Genomic DNA, 13,398 nt, shown 5'->3' on the forward strand with positions numbered 1-13,398 from the left:
CGCCGCGCGCCGTTCGAACCCGGTCCCGCTGCTGCCGCGGGGGCCGCCGGGAGCGCGCGCAGCTACGGCGGCCGCGCGGGCCGGGCGGAGCTGCCGCCGCCATGGGCTGGGAGGAGACGGAGGTCCGCGGGTACGACGAGTTCGTACGGACGGCGCAGCGCTACCACGGCCGGCCCATCTTCGCGCTCTTCTGCGGCGACAAGGACGCCGAGGGCAGGAGCTGGTGCCCTGACTGCGTGACGGGTGAGGCCCGCGGGGGGGAGCGCCCCCCGCCCGAGGCACGGGCTGCGTCGGCCCCGGGAGCCCTCCCGGAACAGCCCCAGTCCCGGTGACGGTGCCAAGCTCCAGCCGCAGTTCCCCCTGGCGAACCGAACGGGCTGTGCCCGGTTCGTTACCCACAGCGAGCACGGGCCGGCCCGGGCCGTTCGAAGGCTGGTGCGCGGCCCAGCAAAGCAGCAGTCCGACGGGCAGGTAATTCACCTCTGCCGTACGTGTCGAGGCGCAGCAGTGCCCTCCCCGACGGTGTCCGGCAGCAGCAGGTGAAGGCAGAAACCATCGTGCACTGAACTGCACGTGTAGAGCTGCCTTAAGGAGCCGTCCCCCCGCCGTGCTGCTGCATCGGCAGGACGCAACGAGTGGTTTTCTTACTTGTTAGAGCAGAAATTGGCCGTTACTCCAAGACCAGTCCACTCAACGTTGAACATGTAATACATTGCCGAGCTTGTGGATAGCCAAGTGAAATGAAAGACAGACCAAACGTTAATTAGCAGCATTGCTGGTCCAAGTAAATCCATGTGATTCTGTAACACAGTACAAGTATTAACTACTAATAGATTTTAAAAATTATTCTCTAGCTGAACCAGTTGTGAGGAAGGAACTTCATAACCTGCCTGATGAGTCGGTTTTCATCTACTGCCTAGTGGGAGATAGAGCCTAGTAAGTAACTTTGAATGCCAGCAACTGGGATAACTTTGCCATCGGTGGACTGGTGGTTAACTAACCCGTTGAATAAACTGACTGAACTGCCCTTTTCTGTGAGGAATCAATCCTTTTTTGAGGTCTTCACCATCCCTAATGTGAACTGCATGCTTGTTCTGAGAAATGGGTTGGGAAGGCATGAGGCAAAGGCCTTTGAATCATCCCTTTGCAGAAATTTTAACTTCAAAATGCCCCTCTACAAGCTGTGCTTAACCCCTTCTTTCTGAACAGCTGGAAGGATCCCAACAATGAATTCAGGAGGAATCTGAAACTAACAGGAGTGCCTACACTACTTAAATATGGAACAGTAAGTGATTTGATGTATGTTCTGGATCTACAGGCATTGAGATGGGGACATGGCAGAAGCTTAGGGCTGTAAATGAATTAGTTCTCCAAGAACCCTCTCTTGTTCAAGGAGAGCAGAACATGCAGGACAGCCCCCGCCATGCAGTTCTCCTGCCTCAAACAGGTCCTCAAGAGAGAACCACTCTGCTCACTCTGTAATGTTGTCTCTAATATAAACATGCAGTAAAGCAAATATGTACACTTGATTTGTAGCGCTTGAGGGGTTGAGAAAATTCTTAGCTACATACTGTTAAGCTTCCTCACTTGCAGCTCCTCAGCTTTTGAAAAATCCAAACGCTGAATTACGGGAGTGAAACAAGTTATGTGCAGTACACTCAACTCAGACTGCAGCTCGAGTTTTAACTTGTACATGTTATTTAAATTAGTAATTACTTTCTTTGAAATGCCTCTTTCAAGGTCAGAAAACCCTGAGGAATGTTTCAGTTATTCTTACCTCACTTGCTTCACCCCACTTACCCCCCTCCCCAGGACAACAGTTGCTGGGTGTGGCTAATATTAGTGTGTACAGATGGCTCTGGGCTACAACAGGTTTTTGAATTGCCCCTAAAACTTGTCAACTTCTCTTTCAGCCTCAGAAGCTGGTTGAAGAAGAATGTTTTAAAGCAGAGCTTGTGCGGATGTTGTTTACTGAAGACTAAATCCCTCATTAGCCAATCATTGATGAAGATGGTAATCTCAATTACTGCAGTGTCCTTTCAAGGAATCATTGACCTCTGTTAAAACTTTCATGGTTAATTACTTCAGACTAGTCAAGAGAAGTGTTATTAAATTCTGGGTCCAAACCTTACACTGAAGTCTTACAACAAAAAACTGTATCTTTCCTTTCATGTTCAAATAAACTTGACTTTGTAAACAGCCTCTTTTCAAAGGAGTTGAGCTCATGTTAGAGACTGAGAGCAGCCTGTGCTGACTGAACAAGTTACATTTGTCATAGTGAGTAAGAGGGAAGGGGAGAAACAGAAAAACCTCCTTGTACCTCCTAAATCTGACCACATAGCTACTGATACTGTTACGATAAATTTTCAATGCCAAAGATGTTTAATGGCTTCTCTGTTCAGTCCAAGTGTGATAAGGTGAAGGCTGACAGTGTCACTGATTGCATGTTAATGGCTGACAGTTGGAGCACCTGCTCCTACAAGGACAGGAAATGCAGCACAAATGCACCACAAATACAGCCTGAAATATGAAAATTAAAACCCTGGCAGCTGCCAAGAGCTGCGTTCTTACAATAAAAAACATATAGGAATAAATAGCAAGTGCTTCTCCAATACTCCAAGCAGCAACACACCTTTCCCCCACACATTGTTCTCACTACATGGACTGTAAAGAGGCCCCAGAGCAGCCACTGCTGCAGGGGCAGAGGCCAAGATTCAAGGAAGCTGAGTTTAATGGAACGGAGCTACAGCCCGTTTCCTTCTGTATCTGCACAGTCTATCAGCACTTAGCTCTGCTCCACTCCCTGTCTTGTACACTGACTTCTCTCTGTACAATATGTGTAAGGAAAACCCTACCAAACTCCCAGCAGCAATGACTGCCAGGGAAACAGAAATGACAAGTAATAGCTCAGCTTGGTTTCAAGGAAAAAACCCACAATTTGGATTTTGTAGAATATCATCACTTCGCCTTTGCTTGTCCCGCAGCTGTAAGTAGCAGTCACGCTAAGACACATCATTATTCTCCAGAGAAAAGGCCTCCTAGGGACAGCCTTTGGAGCTATACTTTTTGTAGATACTTAGTAAGTAACAAATCCGTTTTGTTTTCAAAATCAAGAGAAATCAGTAACAATGCTAAGTAAAGCTCTTACAAAATTGTCCATGCTACATAATAAATTGCATTAGGTGTTTATTAGTCTCTAAAGGCGCTGACGAAACAAAAACAACTCCAGTCATTTGATAAATCCAAATTAAAGGGACACACATCCAGAGCCAAACCTACACAAGGGTTCATTCCTCTCCTGTAAATAGTTCACTGACACAAAGTACACCTTATCATGACTACTCCACGTGTTTTTCATTTTACAGAGGTGTTATTTTGCTGCTGCTGCTCAGCCAGTGCCTGCTGGAGGCGCATCCTTTTCCGGGAATAGTGCTGCCAGTGGAGGATCTGTTGCTCATCAATAAATTTGGCACACTGAGCATTGACCAGTTCTTTGCGGAAATGTTCATACTGGAGCAGCTCTAACATATGCAAACACTGAGGATACCTGAATTAAAAATAAACACACATTAATACAGCTTTTTACAAGGGACACTAAATCTGGAGTCTCCAGTACTTTTGAAGGTCATTGCTTTAGTGTTGTCATGTATGTGCTTTACCCAAGTGTGAAACCCCTTCAGCCTGCACACATTCCACACACTGACTTGGTAACTGCAGCATCAGGCCAGGAAACAAGGCCAGTCCAGTTTGCAAATGCACATTCCTGCTTGCTTAGATGAGCTTCCCCAATGGCTCGGTTTGATACAGCAAATCTATAACAATTACAACACCTGTTTCCAGAGCCCGTTTAAAAGAACATGACAAAAAAACATTTTCCCAAAAACTGAAGGAATTTGCACATTTGCAAAAACACAAAGTCATCCTTTTTCTCATGTAAGCATCGACAATGCAAAATTAATCTTAAAATGCACTTGTGGGGCCTAACTGAAGTAGTACCCTAATGTTCAACAGCTTTAAACCAATGGAAAGTGCAGATAACAACTGTAAAGGAAGATTCCACACACAACTCATGAGATATGAGTTTTATAATTTTGCCCATTGCTGCTACATTCGGACTGGTGGAAAGAGGAGAATCTACGCTGCACATAACCCCAGCAGGGAGGCCAAAGGTAAGGTTACAGGCAGAAACCAAACCCTGACATGCTGCTATACGGTACATAACAGGAGGTCAATGCCAAACCATTAAAATACAGAAACCTAAGGGATTTTATCACTTACTTCAGGTATTTTGCATATTCAGGTTCTTTCCAATAAAGTAAATATTTAAGATAATTTACAAAAGCTTTGTCTTTGAAGTAGCCTCTTTGTGCAAGAACTGAAATAAAATGACAAGGAATTGTCAGTTACAGATGGGTGAAAAAAATCTGCACACTTGAAGAACACCTATTCACAGAGTAAAAACTTTATCATTACAATTGAATTTTGATAATTTATATTGGACAAATAAAAAAACACAGAGAAAAGTAAGATTTTTATGTCAACAAAATAATAAATTACTCTCACTTCTCTTACAGTTTGTATCTTTCATACAATGGAACAGTTTTTTGAAAAGGAAATTTTTGACTGTAGCATCAAAATTAGCAGGGAGTTAAGTATAGTACCTGAAACTATTCACAGTAGTAACATTCTGTTTTCAGATAAAGGAATGCTGCTAACATTTACTATTTAATAACAGACTTGAACTTATTTTTTCTCCACCAAATAGATGCTTTTTGCATTTCAACAAGTAAGACTTTGCATTTTAAAAAAAATCTACCTGTTAAACAGGCAAATTATTTACAGACTATCTTTATGCTGTGAAAGACCCACTCCCTCTTCTTTGTTTAACCCTCTCTCCCTGTTTAACATTACTAGTAATATTAAACACCATTAAACTATATTAACCTTAGGGTTCTGGTATTTAAGTACTCACAGTTGAGGTAATTTGGATTTGCCAGACATTGAACAAACTCCAACTCCAGCTGGAATCGAAGTCGATTTCCTGTATCATCTGATACAAGAGAAAAACAGTAAGAATTGGACCCACGCAATAGATTTGAAAGTAATCGCGGTCAGGGTGTCACCCGGGACAAACGCGGCCCCGGCCGGGGGCAGGAACGTGCGGGGCCTTCCGGGGCTGCGGGCTCAGAGCGGCCCCAGCGCCCGTGTGGCCTCTCCCGGGCCGCGAGCGCTCGGCCTGCGCGGCCCCGGCAGAGCCGGCGCTCCGAGGGCCCGGGAGGCTCCGACAGCGGCCCCGTCCCGGCCCCGCACCTGCATCCATGTCCAGGCCGCGCGCACGAGATGGCGGCGGGCGCGCCCCCGCCACAGGCCCGAGCGCGGCGCGGAGCACGCCGGGAGCGCGGCGGCGGTTGCCCAGCAACGGCGGTTGCCCAGCAACGGCGGTTGCCCAGCAACGGCGGTTGCCCAGCAACGGCGGTTGCCCAGCAACGGCGGTTGCCCAGCAACGGCGGTTGCCCAGCAACGGCGGTTGCCCAGCAACGGCGGTTGCCCAGCAACGGCGGTTGCCCAGCAACGGCGGTTGCCCAGCAACGGCGGTTGCCCAGCAACGGCGGTTGCCCAGCAACGGCGGTGTCGGGGCGGGTCCCGCTGCGGGGGCGGTGCCCGGGAGAACGTCCCTTCCCGTTTCCAGCTGTTCGCTGACAGCATCTCTGCTCCGCGGCCGTCCCCGGGGACTGAAACAGCACCCCACGGACGAGTGCTCCTTAAGTGTTGGGTTTCCGCACACACGAGTGCCCGTAGTTCCCCGCACGCTGCTCGGAGCGAGCACTTCCCTCGTACCGATATCGCACAGAAACCTGCAGGCACTCAGGAACTGGGAGCTGAGCACAACAAACAGCATCCCGATCCTTCCACGGATGAGGGAGCAGCTCCTCCCGGGTTACAGCAGCTGATCATCGCGTATCTGTTCAGAGATCCCACTTGGTCCAAATAAACCCCACACTGAATATGCCACTGTACAAATTCCTCCCTTCTCATGGTGCTCTGCTGCAGCTCATGGCAAACCCCAAAGAACTCAGAAATCACAGTACAAACCAGTGTACTGGTAACAAACCGATTTTAAACGACCAACGTTCGGTTTTACATCATTGGCTTTGCCCCGAGGACGCCGCTCCCCGCCGTGCAGGGGGAAAACCAGTCCCACATGTGCTGCTGGCCCAGCGGGACCCAGGGCAGGCGGAGTAACGTTCTGGGATGCAGTTCCTACGCCTGTTCCCGAACAGGAACAAGGGCCGCATTTTGTCCGTGTGCCACAGAGGCTGGTCAGTCCCAGAGCCATCAGAAGGTGGCTCTGGGGTCAATGTTCTAGGCCTGGTTTTTCCCCAGATAAACCTTAAGCTGGGAAGGATAAAAAGAGGAGGAACTCGTGTTTGTATTTGCAGAACATTCATCTCAGCTTTGTACTAGACCAGTCACTGTTGATCACTTCCAGAGCAAGGGTAGTGGAAAGACTCAACCCTAAAATACTAAGCTGCTTTGATTTATTATTTTCTTTCTGCATATTGGGCAAAGTTTTGAGCTTTGGGCTTTGTTTTCTTTTTCATAGTGACTTTACAGTCAGGCAAGGAGATTGTGTCAACCTCTGCACTTAATTCTTCATTAATTAAAACACAACTGTCTCAGACTAAAATCATTAATAAGCAAATGCTCCATTAGTGGGGAGCCATCTCTACAGATGTACCTGTCTCATTTCTTCCCCTTTTACTTTTAAATTATTTTCTATTTTCATTTCCTGAACTATTTTCAGCTTCAGAGTTAGCAATTTTCTATAATACTATCTTTTCTTATGCAGTATGATTTTTTTCCCCTGGGAATTGGATTACAAAAACCATCTAAAAAGGATCTATGCATAGTTTTTTGTAATAAAATATGGTTGCTTTTTTAGACATTTTAGTGGTTGTGGAATACTACTATTACTATATCAAAACATAACAAGTCACTCCCCAGTAAATACAGACTTCAGGCTAAAAGCAGAGATCAAATAGATCCCACGTGTCTGCATTGCTATTCTGGAATGTGATTTCTCTCCCAAGACCAACTTCAGAGGAGAGAATCCTAAAAAAGGATTGGTCACATGAATAAACTACTATGTAGGTTTGCCAGAGTTAAGTCAAACATCTCAATTCTTATCCATCAAAACTAAGAACAAAATTGGAAGGATCGTAATATACTAACTAGAATTTTCTCAAGGAAAAGTTTTAAATTTTTTCTATTTTTTTCCTGTCAGGTGAGTCAAACTTTCAGGATATAAGTGTTAACATATCACTGTGAGCCAGGAAGTTTTCATATTATTGTGTAACCAGGATGATATCGCTGCCTCAGTTTCTCCTTTCATAGGGACCAAACTGTCATTGCTGCTGTTGCCTGCCCAGAAAGGGGATGGTTTATATATATTAAGTATAACTTAACTCATTAGAACTGGCATAGAGACACAGCCCTTAAATGGAGCCACTTCTGGGACTTGAAGGCACCAAGGCTCCATGAGACACAGGAGACAATAGTGTTGTCTAACGTGTTGTTAGATCTTGAAAGTGGACACAGAGGAAGTGAGATGCTGCATAAGGTTTATCTGTGACCCCACAGTGCAGTGCATTTGCACCAGAGAGAAAAGAAAGTCCAGCAATTTCATCACTGAAAACTGATCAAGTGGGATGAAACAGTGAAGTGCTGTACACTCAGCGTGTGAAACCCAAGACATCCCCTTTTGTTCACGCATATACCCACTGCTTTGGAATAGAGTACAAACTGGTATTGACACGGACAACATGTGACAGGATTTTACCCACAGAACGCAAGATAGACTCCTGCAGACTGGAGAGTCTACTGCTTCAAATATGGTTAAGAAACAGAAAACAGAGTATGTATTATGTTATATTTATAACAAGCCAGTACAAAGTCTGCAATTTTTTTACTCCAATGCTATAATTGTAAGTCAATAGAAACAAGATCATAGTTTTCAGTGACTAAAGCAATTGTCAGAACATACTTAACTAAAGGCTTAACTCTTCACTGAGTTCTGGTTTTTGAGGTCAAGGAACCGCCAGGTAACGTGCATTTCAAAAGCCAGCCAGTGACAGTCATGGTAGAACCATCTTAATTTACAAATGCCAAACACCATCCAAGGGAGCTGCAAATTGGGTGAAATAGTGTAAAGAGACTGCCTTATTGCAGACACCAGCAGAGGTACTTCTGTGACTATGGTATTCCTCTAGCTTCAGACAGCATTAGAATTCAAAGATATATTCAAGATTAAATGTTGAGTGTCAGAAGGCATTTTATGTTTTCATTAATAAGTTGGTTAAAAATACATCAGGCTTCTATAGGATACTTGGACAGCAGGTGAATTTGAAGTCAGCCATTTGCCAGGAGCAATATGCATTGACCCCAGAACTCTGGTCTGTAAGGAACACCTTCCCAAAGGTATTGTTGCTGTTGGGAGCCCTTCCGTAGGTACTCTAAGGAAAGAATTATGCAGGGAGCCAGGATACATATGGGGCCTGATCTGAAGGAACTCTTAACCCATTGAATGCCAAGCAGACCAGAAGCAACTAATTCCCAGTAATGAAGGAATGTAAAACTTCCCAAGTCCAAAATACATGGACAAGCTTGCAGAACAATAAAGTGTTATCTATTATATAATGGTTACAGATATGAATAATGTCACTTATTCTCATTATATTTTGGATTAGCATTACTGTTATGCAATTTTTCAAATAATACTTCAATAATGACGTAGTTTGAGCCACTTTCTACCCTGTTTCATTTTTAAGCTCTTCTATGGTGGCACTGAGCAGAAGGGTGTAGGGAAAACACCAGAAAGAATTACGTATAAAACTAAGGGAATCATTGGCATGAATTTGGAATTAATGAAAAATGCATCCCCTTTATTTTATAATACATTTAGACTGTGTTCAGCAAGTAGGAAATAAATAGTTAATTTGGTGCTGAAAGTAATAGGTACACTCACATGGACCAGCACTACAGTCACTTTTATAAAGAAGAGAGCTGAAAGCGTGTGGTCTCCAATAATGGAAATATGATTAGTGAGATTCCTTCCTGTTGGCAAGTAAAACTAAATATTCTGTACAGTCACCCACAACCTCACCCACTAAGGATGAAAATAACTTTAATTCTTGGTCATTGCAAAGGTGGTGCACAAATAGTTACAGTTTCACAGATGCCTACATCAATATTTAGCAAGAATATAAACCCTCTCTTTAGCTGCACACTAGTCAACCGGCCAGTGCTTAGAGCAAGATTATACAGAATTTGGGCAAATTCCTTTTGAAGTAAACCTAAATATACCTCTTGTGGCAAGGCTAGAACCTTTAAATGCCAGGCCCTCAGTAGAGTGTGCTGGAATTATGTCTAACACAAATTTATGTAACATAAAGTAACTTGGAGCTTATGAGTAAGTACACAAAAGTATAAAGCACACCTTTAAAATTTTAATTAAAGTATTTTGAGATTAATCATCACAAAACCAGTTTCTCTGGGGTGGTTTCTTCCAGCTCTCTTGTTGCCTTGTCCATATATTACAATTGGTAATATACCTGTTTGTTAGCAGTTTTTCTTGCTCAGTGAGAATACCTTTTGGTTTTTAAATCTACTCCTTTTCCTAGGCCACTTTGCCAGGAACAATATTCAAGGATACCAGTTTCTTTTGCTGGGAATGCCAACATCATCCCCATTCCTTGCACAGAAAGGCTTGTTTTAGTATTTTGGAAGAGAGAGGAAGATAAAAATAGTCTCTGCCAAGCTTCGTCCTAAATCACAGCATACTCATGGCAGCTGCTCTGCAAATTACCTGCAGGGTGCCATAGCTGTTCAGCAACAATTTTTCTTGTTGCCATTCACCTAGAGTTGTCTTAATAAGTGCCACCAATAGTCACACTGAATTTTTAATAGCTCCTCTACTCCTTTAATAGTAGAGGGAAGCTGTTATTCATAGGTTGTTCTTTCCAGTCAGGGAAGAGGCATCTCATAGTCTTTCTTGATGCTTCTGAATGCTCCTACGTGCATCTTACCCATTCTTTGAACAGCAGTATTCCTGAAATCTATTCCCAGTTCTGGAAGAATAGTCAAAACAGGCTTTAATCCTAAAATTTCTTGCTGCAATCTGCAAAGGGCAGGAATTGCAGGAGCAAGCACTAGCCCAGCAGTCCCGGTTCCACACACATCTTCGGTTAATCTCTGAGTAAGGAGGTTTCCAGAGTCCACCATTATAGGCTCTTTCTGACCAAGCTTTACTGCAACAGCCCCAGCACTTTCTTTACAGGAGGTTTTGGTACTGTGGCAGTTTTCTGTTCACCAAGAAGACCCAGCTGCACAGGCTTGTAAAGCGTATTAACTGGGAGATCTCATCAGCATGTTGTTAATAAGGACAGGCATTCATGCCTCTCAGTGTTTATCAGGGTCATTTTCCTGATCTTTTGAGTCCTGCTGGTAAGTGGAATCAAACTACTGCAGGAAAAAAAACCCCAACAACAACAAAGAAAGAAAAAACCAAACAACTACCACCAACAAAAACCAAAACCACTTACCTGTTGTAATTTCCATTCCTTAAATGTTCCTCAGGAGACAGAATTCTGACCATCTCCGTGACTTTAATGTATTGTGCAGCCCCCAATCTACTGACAGAGCAAGTCAAACACAGAGCAATAAGTGAAATAACGCCCACAAAAGGATGCTGCTGCAGGGAAACTTATAAATTGGGAAAGATCTGATAGGTGTTTCATGAGGACACCTGCACCTAATTAAGTCCCAAAGTATTGGTCATCATCAATTTAAGTCACCCCAAAATAAACCCAACAAATGGATAAACAAAACAAAGAGATGGGCCAAGATCACCCCCAAAAAATTAATGATTTATTTATCTGACCACTCTTCAAACAGGGCTGAAGTTATTCCCCAATATGAGACCCCAGAAGGGTGACTTTAACTCTGTATTTTAGGCCTCCTCGGGTGACATAGATTTGCTCTGTATTAATCAGACTTATATCTGCAGAAAGATATGAATGAAAACAGTCAAAGATGAGCTCTGAAATGAGACAGGATGAGACAATTTTTTGTTTGTGGAGGATGCTCCCAGGAAAGTTTATGTTGATTTTCCCTCATTGTTATTCAAAAAGGAGCTAAAGTGTCCTGTGTTCTGCTCCCCCTGTACCCTTTATCCCCATCTCCTTTTTTTCAGAGGAAATTCTGTTTTCCCAACTGAAGGATAACTATGCTTAGTGTTGTGCCCAAAAATAAAAAAAAATCTCAAGTTTCTGATTTCTGACTGTGTAGCCAAGGCAAAATATTGAAGTAAAATAGAAACTCCCTCCAGAAATAATCATTCATTAACTGAAAGATTTTGTTCACTTTGTTTCTGGTGGAAATTTGATCTTCAGCTGGCTTTCTAAAATATTTGCTAAGACCCAACCCAAGTTATTGTTCACAAAGGAAACTACAACAAACTAGACTTAGTATCTGGAACGTTCAGTTCCTTCAAGAAAATGGCTTGTCTATAAAAAAATGTTTTATGAACTCTGTAATGAGGCTCACACTCTCACCTGAAACAGCTTACGAAAACTCATTGAAACTCCATATGCCAAATAAGGCAAGTAATTTCTTGTGGGTAAATAAAACACTGAAGTAAACTGGAGAAGGATAACACCTTTTCTCTCACAAAAGAAACAGTCTCTTTCTAATGGCCAGAATCTACAGTCCTAGAGGTAAACCTACATTTACACCATAATGAATGGACAACTATTGACTTAGTGCTCCAGAAAAACCTAAGTGGCAAAAAATAGCGTCAGTATAGTCAGCTCTGTTTTAAAGAGCTACCAAAGGTTGTATTAAGCAGTCCCTGTTCACCTCAGAGCAGCATGGAACACCTCTGTGCTCCCAATGGTGGGAGCTGCACTTCCCTCAGAATCCCTCTGTCAAACAGAGACAGTCTGCAGTGCATGCCAGGGGACTCCCTGGGCACAGACCCTTCACACAGGGGCCAGCAAAGAAACACAAAGGGGAAGGTCTGATCTGGGGCAGAAGAGCTGCCACTGGGATGATTCTTCTGGACAGAGGAGAACCAGCACCCTGCCACTAAACCATGCAGACAAACGCCGAGCCCAGCAAGTGTCTGGCAGCAGGCTGGTGGGGTTGTGGTGCAAGGCACAAAATGTTGAAGAGCTCTCAGTGGCACAGTCAGACTGAGCCCTGACTAACACACGTTTACTCACCCACACTGGAAAACATTGTGAAAACTCTCTCACTTGATCCAAGTGCTCAGGATTCATTACTACCCACTTCTTTCCACATTTAGCACAGACATTCGGGGGGGGGGGGAAATGTGAAGTATGTAAAAATGTATACAATATGTCATTACTAAAAAGGAAGAGGTGCTGTGTCAAGGAACGACTGCTGGATTTTGGCTAGGACTGACTCAGTGATCTGTTTTTTTTTCTGGGATGATTTGCACCAACTGTCCAATTCCAATTTTGTCAGCAAATGTTGGTTTTGGCTACAACCAGATTATTGCTCTTTCAAGTGTTAACACACCTGAGCTGGAAAACAAAGGCTGAATAAACCAAAGACTGAGTTCAACTGAGATCAGAACTCAGCTGGAATGAACCACCTGCTGCTTGGAGTTCAGTGGATGACACCAAGCAAACTGAGGATCCTCCCGTGTTCTTTGGGGGCACTAAGGGTGCATGTTTTGAAGTGAGGTGCAAAGGCATTCCTTTATGCCACTACCTTAGGAGTATCAAAACTTCTGCACCTAAAACAATATAACTCTTTGATGGGCAACAAAATAAATGCCATGACTGACGAATGTCTGTCACGATACTTGTCCTGCAGTGCTGGAAGGGGCTGTAAGTGAGCTCCAGTCACAAAGCAATTGTCCTTGCATTGCCCATTGTAGGTAATGTATTTACTCAGGGCATTGGAACAGGACACCATGCATGCTTGACACTGAAAAAAGCCTGTTTGTGCCTGTTATGCTGGAGAGTTTGTACAAGATTAATTCTGAAAAATTAATTGTGTTTCTTAGATTCTTATAATCCTTTACTCTGAAATGAATGAGACAGTTTGCAGGGTATGCCACCTGATTTGGTCCAACCTGAACGTCTTCAGAGATGCAAACTTGAGTTATCACTTAGCTGAGGAAAGAGAAGGAACCATTGATATTCAGGTCAGAAGACACTTACAGTGGTGTCCAAATCTCTGCTTTGCAGTGATTCACTACAGCGTGTACCCTCCTGGATCTTACTGGAGCAACACCAAGCTACAGTGGAAGCTAATGCAGAAACAAGTGGTCCATGGTGTTACACAGGAAACAACCCATGCCAGAGAGGA

General features: G+C 43.9%; 2 protein-coding genes across 2 annotated transcripts; one reads left to right on the forward strand and one right to left on the reverse strand.

Moving 5' to 3' along the window:
* The first annotated feature begins 51 nt into the window (after nt 1–51).
* On the forward strand, nt 52–2,201 carry TXNDC17 (thioredoxin domain containing 17). The gene is made up of 4 exons (XM_027751612.2): nt 52–243; nt 855–936; nt 1,210–1,285; nt 1,914–2,201. Exons 1-4 carry the CDS (start codon nt 102–104, stop codon nt 1,980–1,982), a joined length of 369 nt encoding a protein of 122 aa, XP_027607413.1. The 5' UTR covers nt 52–101; the 3' UTR covers nt 1,983–2,201.
* Nucleotides 2,202–3,169: 968 nt separating this feature from the next.
* MED31 (mediator complex subunit 31) lies at nt 3,170–5,407 on the reverse strand. Its single transcript, XM_027751611.2, has 4 exons — nt 5,311–5,407; nt 4,973–5,050; nt 4,279–4,375; nt 3,170–3,547 (listed from the first exon to the last, which is right to left on the reverse strand). The coding sequence occupies exons 1-4, from the start codon at nt 5,318–5,320 to the stop codon at nt 3,355–3,357; spliced, it is 378 nt and encodes a 125-aa protein (XP_027607412.1). The 5' UTR covers nt 5,321–5,407; the 3' UTR covers nt 3,170–3,354.
* Nucleotides 5,408–13,398: the final 7,991 nt, after the last annotated feature.

This window comes from Pipra filicauda, unplaced genomic scaffold, assembly GCF_003945595.2.
Source record: "Pipra filicauda isolate LSUMZ 115617 unplaced genomic scaffold, ASM394559v2 scaffold120_size2142806_pilon, whole genome shotgun sequence".
Classification (NCBI taxonomy): domain Eukaryota; kingdom Metazoa; phylum Chordata; class Aves; order Passeriformes; family Pipridae; genus Pipra; species Pipra filicauda.